At 40.2% G+C, this 27,367-nt stretch overlaps 1 protein-coding gene across 5 annotated transcripts in view; it reads right to left on the bottom strand.

The window, feature by feature from the left end:
* The window catches only part of ARHGAP12 (Rho GTPase activating protein 12), a 172,480-nt gene that overhangs the window by 32,468 nt on the left and 112,645 nt on the right, over positions 1 to 27,367 (bottom strand). For 3 of the 5 annotated variants that reach the window (XM_054716610.1, XM_054716608.1, XM_054716609.1), the window contains one exon: positions 16,811 to 16,885. In XM_054716610.1, the coding sequence (XP_054572585.1) occupies positions 16,811 to 16,885 (75 nt within the window). Of the gene's footprint in view, positions 1 to 1,694; positions 1,757 to 16,810; positions 16,886 to 22,136; positions 22,263 to 27,367 lie in introns of all 5 variants that reach the window. The other 2 variants (XM_054716607.1, XM_054716606.1) reach the window with 1 other exon arrangement.

Here is a 27,367-nt window from a genome sequence, read left to right on the forward strand (position 1 = left end):
TACAGGGGGTTTTCTTCATAAAAATGTTCTCCATGTTAACATGTAACAGGTTATTAGCTTTAAAAGTTAATAAATATTCTTAAATTTTGTTTTAATTCCTCAGAGTAAATAACAATAAACTATAAGAACATAAGTTCTTTGCAGTAATTAATGATTTTTAAGAGTTTAAAAGGTTCCTCAGATCAAACTATATGAGGACCACTAATATACTGGAAATGCAAAGACTATTTTGTTCAAATCTATGTAAATTTGGTAGTAAAATGGATGATATTCTTAGGAAAATATAAACCAACAAAAGTATTCCCCAAAAAAGTAGAAAACCTGTAAGACTATCACAGTTAAAGCAACAATAAAAACCAAGTGGCCAAATAATTATTTTTACTAAATACAGTCAAAAGAGAGAAAGAGAAAAATAAAGACCCAATTTACAAGTGATTTGTACTGAAGAACAGTTTAAAGAACAGATAGTTGCAGTATTTGTAACGCTATTTTCAAGCACTAAAAACTTCCAAGTACTAATATTGGACATAGACAGTTCAATATAAGCACAGATCTGATTGCTCATCCACATAGATTTGAAAGTTCAACTACATGTAGATTTTAAGTGCTTTCTTAAACAACGGACTGATCTCATTTGGACTATAAAATCATAGCATTTTACAAATTTTTAAAAACTGGAGAAAATGCAACTTGGCTTACAAAGATATCAACCAAACAAGCCCAACAACTCAATAGAAAAACAAAGGGTAAGAACTGACAGTTCAACAACAAAAATACAAATGACTTATGACACTCTATCCCACACACACAAAGACAAATAAAAAATACCATTTTCTCTCTAATTTCTATTAGCAAAGAATTTGACAACATATTAAACTGCAAAGGTGTGGAGAAATCCACTGCTACTGAGAGGTATGGACTGATTCAATGCTTTAGAGAATAATTTGGGACACTATGAAGATGACCATTGAATATGGCCTAGCAATTCCACTTTTATAAAATTTATTCTACAGGCCTACTTATATACTTACAAAATAAACTATGCAAGATACTAGGTATAATTTTGTTTGTAATAGCAAAAAAAATGTAAACATCCTAAATGCCTACCAATAGATAGGCATATTTACATACTTGCAAATAACAAATAGTTAAATGAACTGTGATAAAATATGTAACTATGCAGCAGTCACAATGTGGCAGCTCTGAATGCAATAAAATGAAACCATGTCCAAGATAAACTGTCAAAAGATTGTATTTAAAAATTAATCTATGCACATACAAATATATATATTCTATCTCTGAAGAGAATACTACATCTCATTAGATTTAGCTGGTTGCCTCTGGGGAGAGAAACTGATGGCTGGGTGACTGACTTTTGATTAAAAATTGTGCATGCCTTTTATTTTTGTCATGTGCATTTATTACTTATTAAAAAATTTTTAATAAAGTTAATCCTTGCTCAGAATCCTCTGCCTTTTCACCTCTAATTTAATTTCACCTTAATATGTTAAGACACACAAAGAAAAAATTTCATACATTTCATGACAATAATACATACATTATATTAGAAAATATATTATTTGAAATTCTTATAGACTTTTTAAACATTTCTACTAGAATATAATTAAATTCATAGGTTTTCTTTATTTCAATCAGATGAAATATATCAGAACATTTATGATTTGTGTACTTACCGAACCTTTTTTCCATTTTCAGTAATTTTTGTTACATTTAATAATCCATATTTCTCTTGACCCTATGGAACAGAGTAATACTGTGTATATATATATGTATATATATATCATTCTTATAGACAACGAAGTCCAAACCTTTACATATGACTGGATCAAAATGATCTGATACTCTAAAAATTAGCTTAAAAGAAAAGATTAGTTTGTATGTATTGTGTTTAGTCCTTTTTAATACCTTGCTGACCAGTCACAAGTATACTCATGTTTCCGTGTCCAAACATTGCTGACCGGTCATAAGTTAACTCATGTCTTTTTCTTAACTCTTAAGTATTTTCAGAGATGTGACAAACAATATATCTAATTCTTTAAAATACATTTAATTCTTTTTTAAAAACCACATTGCAGCAGAGAAGACCATTTGAGCAAATTATGTGCAGATACTTTATCTGACTGATTTTGGTAGTCAGCTGGAAGATAGTACTTTGTCAGAAATAGTAATGAGTCTGACATTAGACCATCATGAAGGCAAGAGAGAAATGTGATAGTATCTGATAGTGAAAGTGATTCTGAAGAAGAATGAGCAGAAAAAGACATTTTACCAGCTCTGGAGGATTTTATAAATATTTCAGATGTAACTGTTCAATCTGAAGACCCACAAAGTATAAGTAAGCTTTTTTTTTTAAATTTTTTGTTGTTGTTAATCCTCACCCGAGGATATTTTTCCACTGATTTTTAGAGAGAGTGGGAGGGAAGGAGAAAGACAGAGAGAGAGAAACATCAATGTAGAGAGACACATCAATTGGTTGCCTCCCACACATGCCCCCATCAGGGTCAGGGATCGAGCCTGAAACCGAGGTACATGCCTTTGACTGGAATCAAACCCAGGACCCTTTAGCCCACCGGCCAACACTCTATCTACTGAGCCAAACTGGCTAGGTCCCAATTTATTTGTTGACTTCATTACTTCTCAAATCAATTTATACCATCAACAAATGTAAAAATACCACAAAACCTCGGCTAAAACTTCACCATAGACAGACGTTACTTATATTGATAGATATAAAGAAGTTTCTTGGTTTACTTATATTGATGGGACTAACAAAGAAGCCAGAATAAAAAAATTCCTGGTCAACCAATCTGTTACTTGAATCACCCATATTTCTATTTTTTAGAAATATTCTGTGTTCTTTTTATTTTTATTTTGAATTAATTTCAGAGAGGAAGGGAGAGGGAGAGAGAGTTAGAAATGTCAATGATGAGAAAGAATCATTGATTGGCTGCCCTCTGCACACCCCCTACTGGGGATCAAGCCCGCAACCCAGGCATGTTCCCTTGACTGGAATCGAACCCGGGACCCTTCAGTCCGCAGGCTGACACTCTATCCACTGAGCCAAACCGGTTAGGGGGAATCACCCATATTTCTGAAAAGCATGACTGGAAAGAGGTTCAAGCAAATACTTACATTCTGTCATCTGAACAACAATTCACAAACAACATGTAACACAGACCGTCTTTACAAACCTCTTTTGGATCGCTTTATTTAGAAATTTAAACTTTATATATACCAAACAGCAGTTAGCACTCGAAACAATGATTCCATGGAGAGGACACATCAGATTCAAGACATATAATCCAGCAAAAATAATAAAATATGGAACTTTAGTAAGGAAGCTTTGTGAAAGTAAAGAGTGGCTATATTTGTAACTTCAAGATATATAACACAGAGGGTGGGTGGATGGAAAGAGATCAACCAAAGAACTTGTAAGTATATATACATAACCCATGGACACAGATAATAGGGTGGTAAAGGCCTGGGGTGGGGGGCGGGGCCAGGCTAGAAGAGGTCAATGGAGGAAACTAGGAGACATATGTAATACTTTCAACAATAAAGTTTTTTTAAAAACATATATAAGGAAAGGCAAAAAGTTACAACAGACTATATTATCCATCTTATAGCCTTTTCTTGGTTCCTGGCATCATATTTACCAAGATAATTACTACAACAGCATATCTACAGCTGAACTATTACTGAAGAACAAAACACTGGTCTGTGGAACAAGAAGGGAAACAAACCGTGGGTTGCCAAAACTACTAAAAGAAAAGCAACCAGCCACACAGGCAAGTTCTGCCTCGAAACAACCGGTCCAGCAAGGTGTTAAGAATATAACTTCTTAATACATCTATAAAGTTATTTTTAGTAATTCTGTAATTTAAAACTTCCTCTTCTCAAGTCATAGAAGCCCCATAAAGTATTTTGCTATCAAATTAGATTTCTATATAAATGCTACAAGTCAGCACTGGAAAAATTATTAGTGATTTGCTGTTCAAAGAAAGTGATACAATCCTACCTAATAAAATGATAATATGCAAATTATCATCACTCTGCTACGCCCACGATTGGGCCAGTGGGAGGCGCAGAGGGAGGGACTCGGGGCGGCTGGGGTGGCCGATTGGGCCAGCGGGTCGCCAACAGCGGCACGAGCTCAGCGTCTGCGCCATGGCTGTGCTGCAGCACAGAAGGGGCCTCTGGGGCAGCAAGCTCACGTCCCGCCGCAGGCCATCAAAAGCATGGGAGCTGGGTGCCTGTCCGCTCAGGCACCAGGCCTTTCAGAAGCCTCCACCGAGCCAGAGGCTTCGAAAGGCCTGGTGCACCAGCAGACAGGCACCCAGCTCCCCCGCGATCGTAAGTGAAAGCGTGTAGGGGACCCTACATGTGCATGATTCAATCATGCACTGGGCCTCTAGTGTTATGATAAAATACCAAAAAATGAATTACTCTGCTGCTACTGTACAACAATATACTAGTAGTCTGAAAATTATTTAAGATACTAACCCACTTTGTCAAAATGTAAAAATATCTAGGTAGAATAAATGCAGTGACTGTATTTAATAAACTATTCAAAAGTAATGGCACTATGCATAAAATTGGCCTTAATGTGGCATAAAAAATTCAGTATGTGCTTCACTAAACATATTATCAGATGGTAAATGGGGCCCTGGATAAACTAGATATATTAGTCAGTTGATGTAAAAAATAGTGACATAGCTTTAATCACCAAACCCTGTGTAAATAAAAGTCACTATGCTCAAGTTAAGTGTTATTTTAAAATTATTTCAGGTGGAACTAAAGAGCACTTCCTCATTGCTTTAGCTTCGGATATTCAAATGAATTTAATCAAAATGAACTGGTGCCTATGGTAATCACCAGTATTAGGAAGCACTGTATGTATATGACAGAGCAGTCAATTTTATTTTAGCTGAAACATATACACACATACAAAAATATTCCTAATTCAAAATTTATATGTAACTGACACCTTAGCTATTTTCTCCATGTACTTTAATTACAAAAAAATAAATATTTCTTGTATGCGAGATAAACACAATATAAAATATTTTCTCAATAATATCTAAAAGGTAATGTTGAAAGTTTTGCTTGATCTGATAAAAACTCTTATCTATAAACAAAGGTGACATACTGTTGCTGACCCACATTTTTTACAGGGAATTTTAGAAACACTCGTGAAGTTTTACTATAATTTTTTCATAAAGTATATGTTAGATTGCCTTAGATATGCAAGTCAGATACTTTTCATAAAAGCTCTTTGTTGTGTCTCAACAAAAACATCAACTATACAGTTAAAAGTGTGCACAGGATGTTCAGTAAAAACATTCCTCAAGTTACTATCAGAAGTAGAGAGAAAAAAATAATTTCAATGATACAGGAACTAAGTAACACCATTAATCTGAGAGTATGGGTACTGGTTATGTGAGCACAGGAACTGGAAGGATAGAGATAGGAATCAAGCCTATAAAAAAAAAAGCCAAAATTGAAACTGTGCAGGGCAACAACCCAGAGGCAGAAAGGAAATTCAGGTATCAAAACACAGAGGAACAGCCATAGTGACAACAGCCTATGCCTGAGGATGAGAAAGACACTCCAAATCAGGGATTCTTACCTCATCAATGGATGGATTAAAACTGGCACAAAATTTGTGCATGTATATGCATCACTCAAGAAAAAGGTCTAAAACTTTCACAAAATTCTCATAGGGATCAAGACCCAATTTCTAATGCTCTAGGTATTAAGCACTCTAACTTGAATATAAAATAAGAACAAAATCTGCCCTATCAAAAATGTGCAAATACAAAAAGAATTACCATCCAATGTGATAAGTGCTGTGAGAAAGCTGTAACTAAATCAACCAGGGAGAGAAAGAAGGCTTCCTGGAGGCTGACACTTGAGCTAAGGAATAAGAGTTAGCTAGATGGAAACAGGAGATGAAAAAAACAGATAGTACAAAGGCACAGAAGCTAGGGAGAACACAACATGTGAGGGCCTTGAAGTGTTCTCAGAGTATTGGATGAGGTGAAGCAGCAAGTAACAGGCAGTGGAAAGAATGAACTAAGAAAGGGTGGCAGACTGGGATCCAACCACAAAAGTAACCTAATAATTTCTCTAAGAAATGTTGAAGGCCTGAGCTAGGGCAGTGACAGAGAGTGAAGAGGGCCCAAATCTGAGAGAGATTCAGAAGACAGAATGTGAGGGTGAGAGGGAAGATCTGAGGGAAACTCCCAAGCTTGAGCAATGGGTAGATGTGGCATCTCAGCTTCAATGACACTTTTTTTAGAGAAGCTTTCCCTGACCACTCCTCCACCCCTCCCATTATTTACTACTGCCCCCAGTTTTGTCTCTTTCATTGCACTTAATGTAAAGTATAACGACATATCCATTATTTACTCACTGGATACTCTAATAGGTTGTATGCTGGGATCATATCTGTTATGTTCATTAATATAAGACCAGTGCCTTATATGAAGTTCAATACATATTTGTTGAAGTAATAAACCAACAAATCAGCAGTGCTATTACAAAAAAGAAATGTAAGAGAAATGTAACTTTCAAACACCGAAGTTTCTGAATCTGACATAGAAGTGCTAAGTGGGCAGATAAATAATATAGGTTTGGCTATGCAGGTGAGAGTTTTGGGAGAAAAAAATTAGACAGATCTTTATTTCAACAACTATCTGATGTACTTTCTCTACTTAACAGAATTCAAAATTAACCAATGTTTTTGTGCTGCTTAATAAAATAACTTCATAAAAATATCCTAAGTCTGGTAAAAAAAAAAATGCCCTTTTTCACACATGAATATATCTTAGTCTAAACATAGTTGCTACTCAAAGAAAACTCCATAAAATAAGCAAAAATGTTTTAATAAGGGTTAGCAAAATATGATTAAATTTTAACCAAAAAATCTATCCTAATTAAGGCAAGAAAATAATAAAATGCCAGTTCCATTATGTAATTTGAGAAAACTTCCACAGGTTCATAATCACTTTGCAGGCTCCAGAACTTCTAATCAATGTGGCATTCATTTAGTAAAATAGGTATTTCCCAATTTTGGCTAACAAGTATTATGTATCAAAATCAATGCAGTCCATCATATTATAATCACATTCCAGTTAATTATATATAATCATTTAATACTAAGATTCTTGTAATACAGAAAAAGTAAACTGGCACAATGATATAGTGTTGAAAAAGACCCAGAAATTTCCAGAACAGATAACAGAGACAGAAGGCACACTGGTGGTTGCCAGGAGGAGAGGGAAGGGAGATGAGAAGATGTGCACTAACTACTTAATGCAAGTGGTGGGCCCACAAAATCATTTGGTCTGACACTGCCAAGGCGTTAGAGGTGAGTTAATTAAATGTTTGACCAAATATAGTAGGCTAATTTTTAAGCTGATAATTTTGTATGGCCCTCGAATGATGTATAAATATCCAAATGGCCCCTGACAGAAAAAAGGTCCCCCACCCCTGGAAGAGGTGTGAGCTTCCCTCTGAGGGATGAGAATGTCCTGAAACGAGATAGAAGAGATAGCTCTGCATATTATAAATATATGAAATATATACACTGAACTGTGTAGTTTAAGATGATTAATGGTTAATTTTGTTACACAAATTTCAACTTAAAATTTTTAAACCAGTGTTATTATGTTTTTAGAAAGGATTTAAAATTGAATTATTCAATAAAAAAAAACTACCACACTTGTCCATTAACACTTTTGTTAAAGCAAGTGTTGAAATGTCCTTTACTCTAAATGGGTAATGTATTTTAATACCATAACTGGAAATACAGGTAGAAAAGCTCAAGTTTCCAAGTTGGATAAAATCTTACTCAGTAATCTAGAACTTTAAGATGCATTTTCTAATAGGCAGATTGTGACAGAGAGATAAGGTTCTTACATCAGCCCACCAAAAACCTATTTAATCTGTACTGTAGTCATATTATAGAAAATATAATAAATTTTAAAATTGTACACACTGCATTTCCAAAAATGATTTGAAAGAGACTATGAAAAATGACAATACACCCCAATTATAAAGTTATCAGTGCTTAGATCCCATCTCCACGATCTAATAATATTGACAATTCATCAAATAATGAAATTCAGCTTTATTACACCCATTTTTGAAATTTTAGGGAGTTAATTATAAAAAACAGCAGACTTCAAAAGTTCAAACTAAACTTGACAATTTTTTCAAAGCAGGATTACCTAAAGCAAATGCCTCAAGATGGAACATTACCATCAGACCACAATGGGAGTGTCTGGATATATCATCATCCAAAGACAATTAAACAGGAAAACTTTCTGTTCTTATAAAATTTAAATTTTGTTTTTAAGAACATTGTTTTTATTTGTTTAGTTAAATATAATTAAAGTGTATTTTCGAAAAAATGTTTTAAAAAAGGAAAATAATGCATTTGGAAACTGAAAATGAATTAAAAATAAACATGTTTAAAATTTACATTAATGGAATTTTAAATCTAGCTTGATTAGAAGACTCTGAATGAAAATATGCTAAGTGAAAAAGGTCTGTCAAGAAAGACCAGATATTTTATACGATTACTAGAAGCCCGATGCACGAAGATTTGTGCTAGAATGGGCCTTCCTTTCCCTGGCTGCTGGCACCACCTTTCCACTCCAGCCCAGTAGCGGAGCTGCCTCTTTCCGCTCCAGCTCCGCCTTCCCACGCTGCCCAGAGACCGGGGGTGGGGCAGAACGCCTGCCCCAGGTTGCTTGGCACCTGTGTATTCAAATTAATCGCCATCTTTGTTGTGTTAATTTGCATATCACTCCTGATTGGCTGGTGGGTGTAGCAGAGGTATGGTCAATTTACATGTTTGTCTATTATTAGGTAAGACTAGAGGCCCGGTGCACGAAATTCGTGCACTGGTGGGAGGGGGGGTTAGGGGGGGTGTGCCCCTCAGCCCAATCTGCACCCTCTTCAATCTGGGACCCCTCATGGGATGTCCAACTTCCAGCAGTCGGACATCCCTCTCACAATCCGGAACCGCTGGCTCCTAACCACTCACCTGCCTGCCTGCCTGATTGTCCCTAACCCCACTGCCTGCCTGCCTGCTCGCCCCTACCTTGATCTCCTGCCAGCCTGATTGCCCCTACCTTGCCCTCCCCTATCAGCCTGATCACCCCAAACTGCCTGTGCCTTGGCCCCCCGTCTGGCCTCCCTCTGGAGGCACCACCCCCATAACCCCAATGCTGCTGCCACTGCAGCTGGTTATGGCTGCCTGAGCCTTGGCCTTTGTAGCCACTGCGGCTTTGTCTGGAAAGATGTCCGGAAGACAACCACTCTAATTAGCATATTACCCTTTTATTAGTATAGATTTGGGGACCATTACAACCACGCAGAACTTGAAGAAAACACATGGCCCTGGTCAGTTTGGCTTAATGGAGAGAGCATCGGCCTGTGGACTGAAGAGTCCAGGTTTGATTCTGATCAGGGGCACACATGCCTGGGTTTCGGGCTCAATCCCCAGTAGGGGGCCTGTGGGCGGCAGCTGATCAGTGATTCTTTTTTTTTTTTTAAATATATTTTATTGATTTTTCACAGAGAGGAAGGGAGAGGGATAGAGAGCTAGAAACATCGATGAGAGAGAAACATCGACCAGCTGCTTCCTGCACACCCCCCACCGGGATATGTGCCAGCAACCAATGTACATGCCCTTAACCGGAATCGAACCTGGGACCTTCCAGTCCGCAGACCAACGCTTTATCCACTGAGCCAAACCGGTTTCGGCTGATCAGTGATTCTTATCATTGATGTTTCTATCTCTCTCTCCCTCTCCCTTTCTGAAATTTTAAAACTATATATATATTTTAAAGAAAACACATGATCTTCACTTTGGGCTTTGTCATCTTACAATATCCTTTGTGCAGTGTTTTAACTTCCCTCAACTTTCCTTTACCCACCTTTAAAGTGCAATCTATTTTGGGGAAGATGGTCAGGAAAGTGATTCCAGTGGGTAGAAGGTTTTTTTGGAGGGGATGGGTCATGAAGATATTTAAAAATTGAGCATGGTGATGGTTGTACCACTCTGAATTTACTTTAAAAAACCAGTTCATTGTACACTTTAGGTGACATGTACAGTATATGGGTCATATCTCAACAAAGTTGTTCTTTTATTTCTTTTTAAATAAAGACCAGTCTTATAATCAATTGCAGATGTTTTCAGAGGCCCCTCAAGATTTGCTCACCATGTCCCAAATCACGGCTGTGATTCCCAGTTGTCTCCAGTCCTGGTGGATCTGGATGGTGTGGTTTGCAAAGGAGAAGGTGGCAAGAGGCTTATGGAATTTCGGCAACCCCATTCCCCCGGTCTCCTCATAGGGCACCAGGGCCATTCCCACTGTGCCAGCTCTGCTCCCTTTAACCTGTTGGGCAAAAGAATCCTGCGTGCTCTGGCCAGAAAGTGCATTCTTTCTTAGGTGGCCCGGATGCTTTTTTTAAGGTCGTTTTATGGATTCAAAAGAATAAACAGAGATGTGGAAAGCTTTTGTCGAAATCCTTTTACATGGTTCTTCCAGTCTCATGGGAAATGAGATGTGGCTCTGAATTCATCCCAAAGTGTGTCTTTGGGCAAAAGCACCCAGAACGGCACAACTCCTGCAGAATGCCCCACACACTTTGCTGTCAGGACTCAGGGGGGCTTGAGGGTGAGCGAGGCGGCGGTGCCAGCACAGGACCTGGGAGAAGGTAGCACTTTCTACACTGCCCAGGCCAAGTGGACTACAGCAGTACCCGCCCAGGTGGGCAGGGTGTTTCTGCTGTTTTGTTTTGGTCTGGCCTCCACCCCGTCAGCCACGGACCTGTGCCTGCACTGAGACTGAATGGCTTGATGGCCCTACTTTTTGGTGGACAGTGGATGCACTCCCAGAGACTGGCAGTTAGACTCTGGCGGCTTCTGAGTCCCTTGCGGGGAGAGCCCGGCCCTAGGTCAAGAACAGACTCAGGCGTCCTCGGCCAGGAGGCCTCCTTGGGCTAGGGGCCGCCACAGTTTGAAGGCTGGCCATGACCCCAATCCTGGCAGGGGTCTCCTCTGGGGTGCTGGCAGGCCTGGGCTAGGGTTGCGGGCTGTTTGGAGGCCGGTCATGCCCCCGATCCTGGTGGGGGTCTCCTCTGGGGCGCTGGCAGGCCTGGGTTATGGTCACTGGCGGTTTGGAGGCCGGTCACACCCCCGATCCTGGTGGGGGTCTCCTCTGGGGTGCTGGCAGGCCTGGGCTAATGGCCGCCCTGGTTTAGAGACTGGTCAAGCCCCCGATCCTGGCAGGGGTCTCCTCTGGGGCGCTGGCAGGCCTGGGCTCTGGAGCCGCAAAGGGAGAGGTTCCTGAACCTGCTTCCCACACACCTAGGCTAGGATACATCTTGTAGGAGGCGGCTTCAATGCCGGGGGTCGGTGACCAGATCCTCTGGAGCCTCGCTTTCTGGACTGCAGTCCCATGTCTCCCAGTGCCCCAGCCTCGGATGCGCCCCCGCAGTTGCCCTCACCACCAGCCACCTCAGCGCAGGCCACAGCAGCTGAAGCTAGCCTCTTGGAAGCCAGGCCACCACACCCACCACCCCTAGTAGCTCTCTGCTGCTCGTTCTCTGTGTCCTGTCCACTGGGGTGGGGGAGTGCTCCCAGCCCAGAGGCCCTCCCTCCCTCAGCAGCCTGGCTTGGGAAGCTGGCCTCATGCAGCATCCCCACTCGGCCACTATGGGTGCAACGCGGACCCCAGGGAGGCCAACCTGGAGAACGCAGACTGGAGCTCTGCATCCAGCTGCTGCAGATGCCCTCATTGGTCAACTACCTCCCGATCCTTCCACGGGCCCCATTGATCCCTCTCAGCACCAGCCATTTAGGCCAGGGTGGCGATCGCCCAGGGACCCCCGCCATAGGAGCGGCTGGCTGGGCCCGGCCACGCCCCCCCAGGTGGCGATCGCCCCCGGGACCCATGCTGAGTGCCGGGCTCGGCCAGGACACGCCCCCCCGGGTGGCGATCGCCCCGCGGACCCCCGGAACTAACAGGATTGTGCGCAGCCATCTTGGTCTTCCCAACGGCTGAATAGGCCACCCGGAGTCCTGCCCCCAGCCTCAGGCAGGCCCAATCATGGGCATAGCGGAGGTGCGGTCAATTTGCATGTTTCTCTATTATAAGGTAGGATATTCAGATGAAATGTCCAGAATAAGCAAATATAGTGAAACAGAAAGGATTACTGTATGCTTAAGGCTTTGTGGGATCTAGAAGTAGAGGGGTGACAGCAATGGGTACAGGTTTCTTTTCTGAGATGATGAAAATAGTCTACAGTTGACTATGATGATAATTGCACATATCTGAATATACTAAAAACAACTGAATTATACACTTTAAATGAGTGAATTGCATGGCATGTGAATTACATTTTAATAAAGTTTTGATTAAAAAAAAACTAAAGAGCCCTGACCAGTTTGGCTCAGTGGATGGAACATCGGGCCGTAGACTGATGGGTCCCGGGTTCAATTCTGGTCGAGGGCATGTACCTTGGTTGCAGGCTCGATCCCCAGTAGAAGGCGTGCAGGAGGCAGCTGATCAATGTTTCTCATCAATGTTTCTAACTCTCTAGCCCTCTCCCTTTATTAAAAAGTCAATAAAAATATTTTAAAAATAAAAATAAATAAAGAGTTTGAAGAGGAAGATGGGCAATTTGCAGAGAGTTTAAGATGACATCAATAGCTAACATTATGATATTACTAGGGGCCCAGTGCATGAACTCGTGCACCTTGAAAGGAACTGTGGGCCGTGAGGCTGCAGTGGGCACAGGGACAGGTCTCAGCCCATCCTCCACACCCCCGCCCGGCCCCTCCCACTGAAGGCCCCAGTCCCCTGTCTGCTGGCAGCCCCACTCCTGCCACTGCCGCTCCCATGTGCTGACAGCAGCGGGTGCGAGCGGATCTGGTGCCGTCAGCAGGTGCAAACAGCGGCTGCTCCCCCTATCACCCCTTAGGAGCAGGGGGAGATGCAGAAGCCCTCAGAGGTGATTGGGGCCGGCAGCCACCGCTCGCACCTGCTGATGGCACTGAGCGATCAGGACCAACACTGGGCACCGGCAGCAGGTGCGAGTGGGGCCGGCACCGAAAGTGGGTGTGAGCAGTGGCTCCGGTGCTGGCAGCGGGTTTGAGCAGCTGCTGCTGGCACTGATCACCACTCAGGAGCAGGGCAAGGTGGAGAAGCCCCGAGGGGCCAGCAGCTGCCACTCCAGCGCCAGCAGCAGGTACAAGCGGGGCTGGCACTGGTAGCAGGTGTGAGTGCTAGGCAGGATCGCAGTGCATGGGAGCAAAGAATTTTCAGTAACCATCAGAGATCAGAGGTTCATCCTAATAACAGCGACCAGTGACCCGCCTTGGTTTGGCACCCCTGCTCACCTGCTCCACCATCCCACCACAGCCAATGCCCGCCATGTTCGCACTCTGCCACCTGTTGCCTATGCCCACCATGTTCCGCCTGCGCCCCCTAGTGGTCAGCGCACGTCATAGTAACCAGTTGTTCAGTTGTTCCGCTGTTCTGTCTATTTGCATGTGAGCCTTTTATTATATACGATTTTTACATCTAAATTTGTAGCCTCCTTGTTCTTACCACTAAAGGCTTTATAACAACCAGATTTTAACTCACAAAGAAAGAGACATGTAAATATCCTTGTATTAACAAAGAAAGAGTGAGATGGACAAAATTTAGTGGAACCAAGGGAAAAGGAGAAGAGAGTAAAGGGAAAGGGAGGGAGGAGAAGTCAAGGAGGGCAGAAGCCTCAGTAAGGAAGGGCTGGCAGCATGGAGGAGGACATTTCCCAGCATTCCCCATCCCAAGGGAAATGAGTGGCTGTGTGAAAACAGACTGGCCTCAGGTAGAATTAACAGAGCTGTTCATTATTTTGTTTTTTTTCCACTTGAAGGTACACAAAGAATAACAGAAAAAACATTGGTGAGACAATTCCCTATGATGGCCATCAGAGGATACCATGAGTCCAAGATGGCCTAGTTGCTTTCATACTCTTCAGAAAATGGCTAAGGCATCTATAATAATAAAAAGGTAATATGCTAATTAGACTGGATGTCTTCCAGATGTCATTCTGGATGTCCTTCCTGATGAAACCAGGGCTGGAGGGAAGCCAGCCCAGGTCCCGGGTGCATGCGGGCGGCCCAGGGGAAGCCGGCCTGGGTCCTGGGTGCCTGCAGGTGGCCTGGGGGAAGCCAGCCCAGGTCCTGGGTGCTGGAGGGAAGCCGGTGCCGGCAGCCGGGGAAGGAAGGCCTACTCTTGCACGAATTTTCATGCATCGGGCCTCTAGTCCTATATAATAAAAGGCTAGTATGCAAATAGACTGAACGGCGGAATGACTTGTCGCTATGATGCGCACTGACCACCAGGGGGCAGACGCTCAACGCAGGAGCTGCCCCCTGTTGGTCAGTGCACTCCCACCAGGGGAGTGCTGCTCAGCCAGAAGTGGGCTCATGGCTGGTGAACACAGCGACGGTGGTGGGGAGCCTCTCGCCTCCGCAGCAGTGCTAAGCATGTCCCACTGCCAGCTTAGGCCTGCTCCTTGGCAGGGAGCGTCAGACATCCCCTGAGGGCTCCCAGACTGAAAGAGGTTGCAGGCTGGGCTGAGGGAACCCACCCAGTGCACAAATTTAGTGCACCAGGCCTCTACTGGAAAAATAATTTGTAAACAGTCCTTTATAACTCTAGACCATTTACAATGTCCTATTTCAAAGATTACCTAGAAATTTCCTTTTACCAAAATATAAATAATTTATAAAAGATATTAGGAATTATATTTTACCTATATTTAAAATAAGTTAAAAGGGGGTTCTGCTTTTTTCTAGATGGACTGATAGAGTATGATAGTAAGACCATCTTAGATCCATGCAGTAATTCTTTACAAAACCACTAAAATTATGTTTACCGTTATCTACATTTAATACTTATAAACCCAGGACTGTGTTAAATAATACAAAAGATAAAAAGTAGAAACTTAGTCTCTATCTATCCCTTAGGAGCTTAAAACCTTAGTAGGGAGACAAAGGGTACATGAGGTAACTTTCGCACCATTCAATGCAATAAATGACGGGAGTTCAGAAAAAAAAAAGAGATCATTAAAATGCTAAAGTTAGTCTGGCAAAGCCTCCTAAAAAGTCAGCACAGCATTTAACTGTAAAGTTTAACTAAGAAACACCAAGGACATTAGAGGCAGGGGAACTACACCTGAGCAATGTCAGAAGGGAATGTGTGCAACAGGTGATATGAACCACGAAAGACCTGACTAGGTTAGGGAATGAAGAGTTAGAAAAGTAAAATTTAGCATCTGTGGAAATCCTTGACTCTAACAAATGGGAAACTATCTAATAAATAACAGTCTATCATAGTTTCATAAAATAAGGAAGTAACAATAAAAGTTTATGTTTTAAAAAGCTTTAAAACTTTTATTTACTCATTCAACAAACATTTACTGAACAGCTAACTGGCACTGCAACAGGTATTGGGGTGATTCCATTTCTGCTCTAATGATGCTTTTCTTTGTCTAGTAGGGAAGACAGACATAAATAGAGGGTTCAAGGTTTCTATAAGACTGAAATGAAAAATTATTCTATTTCATGTACTCAAATATCATAATCAAATAAATGCTTTATGTATTTCAGAGAAACCTGATCAAATCTAGATTTGAATAAAATTTTCTGAGGAAGCAAATGAACGAACAGAAGTTAGGCAAAGATGTGGGAGAAAAATGTTTCAGTGGTCAGAGGAACGACAGTGCTGAAAAACAGGCTTCTTTGAGGAATGAGCAGAAGGGTAGTGTAGTTGGAAGAAAATAAGCCAGGGGGAAGGATTAAGACCAAGAAGTATGAGGTAAGGCTGGAGAAGCAATCAAGAACCAGAGCAGGCACAATCTTGTAGTCTTCATTAAAAATTGCAGTCTTGCCTGCCCTGGCCAGTATGGCTCAGTTTGTTGGAGGATTGCCCCCTGCACCGAAGTGTCGCAGGTTCAATTCCCGATCAGGGCACATACCCAGGTTGCGGGTTCGACCTCCAGTCAGGGTGCATATGAGAGGCAACCAATCGATGTTTCTCTCTCTCTCTCTCTCCCTAAAATCAATAAAACATATCCTTGGGTGAGGATTCAAAAACAAAAACAAAACAAAAAACAAACCTGCAGTCTTCATTCTAAAAGAAAAGAGAATCCACTGAAAGAGAAGATAAGACTGGAGGGACTTCAGATACAGAGATCAAGTAAAATTTCATACCACTTAAGACAAGTATATAGAGAGAAACCACTTGGAGGTTTTTCAGTTTAGGGGAAACTCTCCAATATTCACCTAGCATAGAATGGGCAATGTGTTTCACAGCATTGAAAAACAATGGCATCTATGCTCATTAGGGAGGAAAATGCTTCTTACCTTTGGATTGCTGGCCTGAGGAAAATAAGGTAAAGTATACCTTGATGGCCTTCTCCAGGGATTTTTATATTTACCAATATTTTAAAAAATCAAATAAATTCATCACTTTCAAATATGGTATACAAATTAATCATGAATATACCATATTGTACACAAAGAGGCTTTTACATTAATAAACTCTGATTTTTAATTTAAACCTATTTTACTTGTGATTATCTTTTAAAAAAACCAATGAAATTTAATAAAAGCCCAAGAAGTATTTAAACATTACACTTTGAGAAAATCAATTGATTGAAATTGATTGAAATAACTGGACTAAATTTTACTATAAGCTCTTATCATACTAACTGTATCTTGGTGCTTTGGTGAAGAGGGAGAAGATTCATTTTCAGGAAAGCAGGGTTTTGAGGCAGGTGGAGATTCCTATAAGAAATAAGTAATGAAAAATGTTATTCTAGCTTATATAATTTTATTTCTCCTTCTGCTCACAGTATGAGAGCTTACTAGAGGAAACTAGGAAAATTACTGTCCTTCTATATTGAGCTCCGAAAATAATATGGTACTGATTTGAAAAACTATAGATATCATAAAGTTTATGAAATATGGCATATTTTATACCAATTAGTTAAATTTAAATACCACATGTAGAATTACTCAAAAGAAATGATGCATGCTGTCTTAAATCATGATATCACATCAACTTGAATTAACCACATTTAAAATAGGTAAAACCTAAACACTTGTGGATAAAAATGTAATAGTCACCATAGTAATTTGCTATTGGTATGGTAGGTGTGAATACCTAGGATTAGCCCTAACCGGTTTGGCTCAGTGGATAGAGCATCGGCCTGCGGACTCAAGGGTCCCAGGTTCGATTCCGGTCAAGGGCATGTACCTTTGTTGCAGGCACATACCCAGTAGGGAGTGTGCAGGAGGCAGCTGATCGATGTTTCTCTCTCATCGATGTTTCTAACTCTCTATCCCTCTCCCTTACTCTCTGTAAAAAAATCAATAAAATATATATATTTTTAAAAATACCTAGGATCAGGAAAGAAATAGTCACAGGAATTACTTGACAATGGTGAGAATGAGAACTTTATTTTAGTAAATAGCTATGTAAGAAATTAAATTATTATTAATATTTAAAGTAATTTACAGTTAACTTTCCAATTATTAGAAATAAGATTTTTAAAATGCAAAACAGACACCTCCAATATAAAGATAAATAATTTAAGAGAAAAAAATTTAATTTCTAAGCCTATAAGAATACAATAGGGGCAAAACAATAATGTGCATTTCTAAAGCAATTCTGCTTTGTCAGTTATTAAAAATGGTATGTGATTTCTACCACAGATGTTTATAAGACTATTAATGAAGGTTAAAACTGAAAAAAATGGTATATGATTTCTACCACAGATGTTTATAAGACTATTAATGAAGGATAAAACTGAAAAAAAAAATTTTTTTTTAATTTTTTTGGTATCAACAGCCAAATTTAAATGGATTGAAATTCTCTCCATTCCCCTAGAAGTTTTGAATAATTATAGGAAAAGAGAATTTTAAAAATTCATATGCCAATGCCTATTATTAATTTTCCTATAAAACCAAATAATTTCTTTGAACATTTATCTTCACATCTGTATCAGTCTACTCCTCTATGCTTATTACACTGGATAAGGAACTGAAAATTTGTACTAAATCACAATACAAAAATTGTTAACTGAGGGAAGTCTTCAGATTTATATCCTATATAATTTATAAAGAGAAACTAGGCAGTAGTGAAAGTTTAACCCTTGGAGGGACAACCTTCCAAATCAAACATCCTAAGTCATCTATACTATTAGTGGAGAACACATTAAAATTATACTAAAACTAGAGGCCTGGTACACGAAATTTGTGCACGGGTGGGGGGTTGTCCCTCAGCCCGGACTGCACCCTCTCCAATCTGGGACACCTCGGGGATGTCTGACTGCCAGTTTAGGCCCGATCCCGCAACTGGCAGTCGGACATCCCTCTCATAATCCAGGACTGCTGGCTCCTAACCGCTCGCCTGCCCTACTGCCCCTAACCACTCCCCTGCTGGCCTGATTGATGCCTAACTGCTCCCCTGCCTGCCTGATCGCCCCCAACTGCCCTCTCCTGCTGGCCTGATCACCCCCAACTACCCTTCCCTGCTGGCCTGATGGCCCTCAACTGCCCTTCCCTTCCAGACTGGTCACCCCACCCCCAACTGCCCTCCCCTGCTGGCCTGATCTCGCCAACTGCCCTCCCCTGCCAGCCTGATGGCTCCCAACTGCCCTCCCCTGCCAGCCTGGCTGCCCCCAACTGCCCTCACCTGCAGGCCTGGTCGCCCCCAACTGCCCTCCCCTGCCAGCCCCATCTCCCCCAACTGCCCTGCCCTGCCGGCCATCTTGTGGTGGCCATCTTGTGGCAGCCATCTTGTGATGATGTCACATGAGGGCATGACACCACCTAGGCTTTTATTATATAGGATATCTTTATAAAAAGGAGTAACACTTAATGCTCAAATTTCAGTTTAGCCCCCTTTAACCTTTTGCACTCGGATGTCAAGTGTGACTCGACACGGTTAGCATCGGTAGCAGCTTGTTTTCTCGATTCCTTTATTCTACTCGGGATTTAATTTTTTAAATACCCCAGATTTTACAAAGCGCGGCAGTAGAATAAAAAACTGGAGTTTCTTTTCATACAAACTTATTTATTTGGATTTTTTTATATTTCAAATTATTGATACATTCAAAGAGTAATTTGCACTCGACATCCGAGTGCAAAAGGTTAAGTACTTTGAGAGCTTCACATTTTCTACTTTTTAATTTCTTAACTTCTAAAAAAGTGTCTAATATTAAAACAGTCTGAGGAAAGGATTTGTAACCCACACACTAGAAAATAAGCAACTGAGTAAAATGAACAGTAATTATAGTTTATTTTTCATAGCATATCAATCCTACAGAAATAAAAACCACATCAAATGGAGTAATTATGTGTAATTATTTTAATTATTATTATAAACAAGAAACAATTTTACGTTTATATATTTACTTATGTATACTATAAATGTATATGCATATATAAATATATCTTAAGTTTCTCCAAACAGTAGGTTTTAGTAAAAGCTACTAGTGGCCCAATGCATGAACTTTGTGCACTTGGGTGGGGGGGGGGGGGGCGTCCCTCAGCCCAGCCTGCACCCTCTCACAGTCTGGGAGCCCTCAGGGGATGTCTGACTGCTATGGAGGTGGGAAGAGGCTCCGCCGCTGTGCTCACCAGCCTTGAGCCTGGCTTCTGGCTGAGTGGTGCGCCCCCTGTGGGAATGCACTGACCACCAGGGGGCAGCTCCTGCATTGAGCGTCTGCCCCCTGCTGATCAGTGCACATCATAGCGACCAGTCGTTTGGTCAATTTACATATTAGCTTTTTATTATATAGGATAAGCAGGCAGAAACAAACAGATGTACCACATACAACATACACATACCTCCCGGTTGTCTGCAACATCATAACATTTGCTACATAGTAGTATATTTCTATTTCAAGTTAACCCCTTTATATTAGTCAGCTACACTGTTCTGGTATAGTCCCTCTTTCATATCCTCAAATCTTTAAGAGGTATTATTATATGAAGATAATAGAAAAGTTTACTTGGTGAAGCAATTATCTATGATTCTATTTATAAAGAACTAGAGGCCCGGTGCACAAAATTCATGCATGGGGGAGAAGGGATCCCCCAGCCCAGCCTGCACCCTCTCACAATCTGGGACCCGTCAGGGCATGTCCGGCTGCTGCTTTAGGCCTGATCCCACAGGGATCCCTGCTGGATTGGGCCTAAACCGGCAGTCCGACATCCCTCTCGCAATCCGGGGCTGCTGGCTTCTAACTACTTGCCTGCCTGCCTGATCGTCCCTAACCACTCTGCCTGCCTGCCTGATTGCCCCTAACCACTCGCCTGCCTGCCTCATTGCCCCTAACCACTCTGCCTGCCTGCCTCATTGCCCCTAACCACTCGCCTGCCTGCCTCATCGCCCCTAACCACTCTGCCTGCCTGCCTGATCACCCCTAACTGCTTGCCTGCCTGCTGATCACCCCTAACCACCTCTGCCTCAGCCCTCGCCACCACAGCTTCATCCAGAATGATGCCCGGAAGGTTGTTCGACTCTCTAGTCTAATTAGCATATTATGCTTTTATTACTATAGATAAGGTAGGGAGGGGAAGAGACATTTCTACGAAAAATAAGTAAATCTCTGGTCTCAAGAAAAATCATGTCCTCACAAATCTAACACAATTACATGAAAAAGAAAATGTAATTAAGAACTTCATAAAGGTTATTCTAATTGACTGAAATTTCAAGAAAAATTAAAAAGGAATACAAAATTTTAAGTCCACATCACCAAAATAATCATCCTTTTTTGTTCGTTATTAAGAGGCAGTGGAGTTGGTTCAGCAATGGCTTTTACATTAGAGCATTATACATGGTCTGAAGGAGCTTTCTAAATACCCTTATTGTAATTTGGTTCTTGGAGTAAAATGACTTTTTCTATTAAAATCTCTAGGAATCTTACCTACTCAGGTTAATCTCAATGCTAATGTATCTTCAAGCATTCTTCAATGGCACAAACCCCAGAATTTCAATCCTTTAATATGCCATATACATTCAACCTTACAAAGCAGAAATTAGAAACTTATCTACTACTTTCATTGTTGTTCTTTTAGTTCATCTTATGAGTAGAATGTTTCTACAGCTCTACAAAAGTCCATCTTTTAATTCAACAAAGACAACTTTACAGTCCCTTGTACTACTAAAAAAAATACTTGTTTTGACTGACTGACAGAGGTAATTTATAAAGAAATTTAAGTCGGAAAGTATCCAAATATAGAGAACTATGCCTTAGGAGAGTTCATTCTGCTTTCAGTAGCACACCTAAAAATGCAGGAAACCTGTTAATTATGTCAAAAGAGAAGCCTGATAGTAAAATGTTTTAAAAGTCTCCAACAACAAATATCTTTCTAAAATAGTTTCCTTATATTGGAGTGTTAGCACCACCCTCACATTTTAACAGTAGTTTGCCTTCTGTTCTGCAAATTTGTACTGATTTCCTACTCCATCCCCAAAATGAAACCACAATGAAAAGATGTAACACAAAGAAGTTTAAAACTTTATGGCTTTTCCATTCTGAAGTTTGCATCAAAATTCATCCCCTATTTGAAATCAAGAACATTACTTTTCAGATTGATAAAAGAAGCACTTTTATGCAAAGAACATTTAGGGAAACAGAGGGTGTAAGATTCCAATCATTCCTGATATGGGAAAAATTAATTTTCTGTACTATAAAACTTCCTAGAGATTAAAGACAAACAATTAACAAATATATAACTTTAAAGAGGGTTATCAAAATAAAACACCCTGTCAACTACTAGGCTCAAATGTATCAAGGTATATACATACTTCATTAAACTACAGATAAGGTCCATTGAGCAAAAACACTTCAGACCCAATCTAAACCAAAATTTATTGTGCAAACATCAAAACACTTCAAAACCAAAATCTACTACAGGACAAATAGTCACTAAGGTACAAGATTCAGCTAAGGAGAAAATAATTAATAATAATAAAGAATTTGCCAAAATTCTCAACCGATTTTTTCCCCCCCAAAAGTCTTACCTTGTCATTGGTGTCCAGCACAATGGTGCTATGTCTCCACTTTGTTAATACTATTGGTTCTTGTAGCCGCCTATCCAGGCTCCTACTTTTAGTTATTTCTCTTTGTTGCTGAGATGAAACATTATACTAAAGAAAAAAATATACTTCATAAATAATAGAAACGAAACTAAAACCTAAATATGCCAGCCCCCAATGACACATGAGGTAAGGTAAAGTTCATCATGTGACACTAACATGAAATTTCTGTCCTTGGTTTTCTCATCTGACCAGCATTTTGGTATTAGAGGGACCAAGTTAATGTTATCTTTGGCAAAATATTACATCTTTGTAAGTCTAAGTTTCATCAACTGTAAAACAGATATAACAGAAATATCTAATTCAAAGAGTTGACATGAGGATTAAACAAAGTATAAAAGATAGCAAATATTGACCTGATAGTAGGTTCTCCATAAATATTAGTTATTATCTATACATATAAAAGCCTAAGCAACCGAACAACTGGTCGAGCAGTCACTATGACATGCACTGACCACCAGGGGGCAGACGCTCAATGCAGGAGCTGGTGGTCAGTGAGCTCCCATAGCCTACCTCCCAGGATCCCTCCCCCCACCAGCCAACCTCCTGCAGCCCTGATCGGCCCCGAATGCCGGCCAGTCCAAGGGACCCCACCCATGCACAAATTTGTGCACCAGGCCTCTAGTAATTTATAAAATGTGGTCATTGGACAAATTAACTTTTTAGGGTTTCTGCTACTTCTAAAATACACATGAATTCAATTTTTGGTGTAGGTTTTATAAACCATGCTTACATACACTGTAATAGTATTCTCTTATTTAAAGAAAATTTTGTTCATTTGCTATTACTTTTGTTTCACTTACAGGCCAAACACACTATTATTTCTTTCTCTGAAGAGGTAAAATATAACCAAGTCAAAAGGTAGAGATGGTCATAATTCTAAGTCAATCCTATATCAGTTGTGTACAACACATAGGTAATAACTGCCCAAAAAAAATTGCATATAAAATTAAAAACACATTATCAATAAGGCATTAAGTCATTTAAGTTTTTGAAATGTCAAGCATAAACATTTGAGAAATGTGAGGTTTAATAGGTATGCTGTTTTATACAGCCAATTTAGTATATAATAAATTGTAATAAAACAAAATTAATCTGCTTTTTTAAGGGATACCTTCTTCTACTGAAACCAAAAGATACCTAAAGTATCTATCACCCCCAACCCTAAAAGCCCAGTAAATCTTAAAATTTAATGACTCTGATTATAATTTCAATAAAAGTATCTTTGGGGATGTTTTTAATATTAAGAACTCTTCCTACATCTTTCTCCACAATATGCCATTTCTTTTCTCTCCAAAATGAGTCCCTACAGACCCCTCTAAAACAGTCTCCCAAAGCTCTTAGTACTTTATTTTTCACATTAAAATTTGCCAAAACCAGGCAATCATGCGTGGGTGTTTGTTTTTAATTCATTTATCACAATTCACAAATGGGGTCATTTCTAAAATAAACAAAGAAGTTCAAAGGCTACCAAAAAATTCTGTGCCGGCCTGGCCAGCGTGGCTCAGTGGCTGAGCATTGAGCTGTGAACCAGGAGGTCATGGTTAGGTTCCAGGTTAGGGCACATGCCCGGGTTGTGGGCTCAGTGTGGGCATGCAGGAGGCAGCCAATCAATGATTCTCTCTCACCACTGATGTCTCTGTCTCTCTCTCTGTCTCTCTCTCTGTCTCTCTCTCTCCCCCCCCCCCCTTACTCTCTGAAATCAATAAAAATATATTTTTTTAAATTCTGTGCCAGAAATCTCTAAGTAAAAAGAGACCTAATTATTAAACAAGGCTATATTTTCCCTTCAATCATTGTCAGCAATAATGGAAATGAATAGTTGTATGAAAGCTTATATATGAATTTAATTGCTACCTCTTCTAGTTTTTGACCTTTATAATTACCACAACTGTTTAAAAATCCTTTCTATGCAGCAACAAAAATAATGTAACATTAAACTGGGTAATAATCACAATTTTAAATGTGTTAATTATTTTACTAGGCAACAGTATGTTAATAAAAGCCAATAAAAAGCATAAATGAAACATAAAATCTAGTGTAGACAAAAATGAAGTGTCATAATTAGAGAAAAGAAAAAGACCCCAGTTACACACACACACTCTTAATTAAAGTAGATGACTAAAAACTTTTTTCTAATCCTTTTAAAAATACCTTTCTGTTTAAAAATTTTAATTGAATTTTTATTTGAATTATTTCAAACATATACAAGACTAGAGACTATAATAAAAACCTACCATTGAGCTTTAGCATATCTAACATAAGACATCTGCTTCAGCTACTTTTTTTTTAAACAAAATATTACAGACCTATTAGAGGCTCTGAATATTGCTTCCAGATTCTATTCCTCTCTCTCCCTCCCCAGTAGTAACACATAATTCAATTTTTATTATTCTCATGCAGTTTGTAATTTGATACATACTTAGCTATATATATAAAAGCCTAATATGCAAAGTGTCCCCTCAGGAGTTCAACCGACTGGGAGTTTGACCAACTGGGAGTTCGATCGCTTGCTATGACATGCACTGATCACCACAGGACGAAGGAAGCCCCGGCCGGCAGCTGGCAGCTGAGGGAGGCCCCGGCTGGTGGCCGGCAGCAGCTAGGAACCCTACCTGTGCACAAATTTCTTGCACTGGGCTTCTTGTATGTATATATGCACACATTTTTAAAAATCTATCTGAAGGGTAAATATTATTTCATTGTTTTAATTCACATTTTCCTGGTTACTTGTAAAACTGAGTATCTTTTCATGTATTATTTCATGTTATGTCCTCTTCTGTGCATTGCTTAGTCATGTATTTTGCCTATTTGCAACTAGGTTATCTTTCTCTTACTGGCATGTGCAAAAAGAACTAGGATGTTCTCTATTCTTGGGATTGTAAACCTTCGTAAACTTTGTGAGTTAAATGTATCTTTTCCTACTCTGTAGCTCATCTTTTCTCCTTTATGTATTGTATTTTTTACATTAGAAGACATTTTCATGTAGTCACATCTGTCAATCTTGCCTTTCATAGTTTTCCCTTATATAGTCTTCTTTAAGAAATTTTTCCTACTCTGTAGTCAAAGATATTCTATGATAGATATATACTACTATAGCCTTTAAAGTTTGCTTATTATAGTTATATCTGTAATCTACCTGGAAGTATGAAGTAAGATCAAGGTCTACATTTAGTTCTTTTTTTTCTTTCTTGTGAATAACCAATAATCTTAGCAACATTTACTGAATAGTCCATGCTTAATCCATTGATTTGTAATGCCACATCTGAGCTTCCTATTCCATTCTGGTCTATTCCTCTAGACATGTGCCCATACTACCCCATCTTAATCACTACAGCATAAATCCAGGCCCTCATGTGCATGCCCGCCCCCCCCACACACACACACACACACATTCTCCCTACTTAGAAATATTTTGCTTCTTCACAGAACTTTGTTTGCAAATAAAATTTAGAATGAGTTGCAACAAGGTGGGGAGGGGAATAGTAAGTAGAAAGGCAGTGAATTTTACAGACTAATGTGGGCACTGTTATAAAATTAAGCCTCCAATGCAAGATCATAATGTAATACTGCACCATTTATTTGGGTCTTCTTTTATGTCCTTCAATTCTGGTCTGAAATTTTTCTTAAGATCTTACAAACTTTAATAGGCATCTTCTTAGTCATGGTTCTTTTTGTAGCTGTTGCTACTGTTAATATAAAGAGAATCTTTATTCCTGTAACATTTTAAAACTACTTACTAGAAAAATGAGTAGTTTTTATGTTGATTATATACCCAGCAACTGAACTATTATCAGTTTTGAGTTTGTAGAGTCTCTTGATTTTTCTAACAATTAAAAACAAAACAAAACACAAAAAACAATTCTATCTTTCTTTTCAATTATATTACAGGTATCCCCCACTTTCCAAAAGTTCATATTGTGCCACTTTGCTTTTACAAAAGAACTACCTGAGTACACCTATTTTCACTAGCAGGAAAAATATTCAAAGAGGACTTTCGCTTTTATGAAAAAAATGTCACATACTGCACTTTTCGTCATTGTGGCTTACAATAGTTTTCATAGGAATACTCTACTTTCTGGTAGCGAGAGAAATCAATTTTTCTTTTTCTATTCTTATTTTATTATTGAACAGAAGCAGTGATAGAGAATTTATAATCTAGTTCCTAACTCTAATGGGAAAGCTTCTGTAATTTCACCATGAAATATGAGATTTATCATAGATTATTTGATAAACAACCTTTAGCATGATGTAGTATGTCATTACATATGAAGTAATTTTCTTATAGAAGCATATAGTTGGGTCATGGTTTTTTACCCAGTCTGAAAATCCTATCTAATAATAGACAAATATGCAAATTGACCATACCTCCGGCACACCCACAAGCCACACCCACCATCCAATCAGAGCGAGTATGCAAATTAACCCAAACCAAGATGGCTACAGCCACAGAGAGCAAGGTTTCCTAGGTAACAGAGGAAGCCAAGCTTTCTGCCAGCCCGTTGCAGGCCTAAGCCTCCACTCAAGCTACAAAGTTTCCAATTATAGAAGGTAAACAAATTCAAACAAATGGCGGCAGAATGGAGCTTGAGAGAGCAGGCCAGGGTTGCCGCCGGCAACAGGGGAAGCAAAGCTTTCCACACACCCTGGCCGGGCCCACCCGCTTAAGGCAACAAAGTTTCAATTATAACCCCAACACAAATGGCTGCAGGCCTCGGAGAGAGCCCCAGGCTTGGCTCTGCTCCAGGCTACAAAGTTTCAATTGTAGAAGGAGAATAAATTCCAGATACCAGGGCCTCCGCTTGGGTTGCCAGGGGGCGTGGCCGGCCTGCAAACCACCACAGGCCCCTCGTTCAGGCCGCCCCACGCCCCAAGGGAACCCCACCCTGATCAGGGACACCCTTCAGGGCAAACCAGCTGGCCCCCACCCCTGTACCAGGCCTCTATCCTATCTAATAAAAGAGTACTATGCAGATTGATCATCACTGCAACACACAATATAGCTGCCCCCATGTGGTCAAAGATCCTGCCCCCATGTGGACACAAGATGGCTACCACAAGATGGCCAGCAGGAGAGGGCAGTTGGGAGGCACCCACCCTGCAAGGGAGTGCAGTTGAGAGGGACCAGGCCTGCAAGGGAGGGCAGTTGGAGGTGA

This window comes from Eptesicus fuscus, chromosome 5 (assembly GCF_027574615.1).
Source record: "Eptesicus fuscus isolate TK198812 chromosome 5, DD_ASM_mEF_20220401, whole genome shotgun sequence".
Classification (NCBI taxonomy): domain Eukaryota; kingdom Metazoa; phylum Chordata; class Mammalia; order Chiroptera; family Vespertilionidae; genus Eptesicus; species Eptesicus fuscus.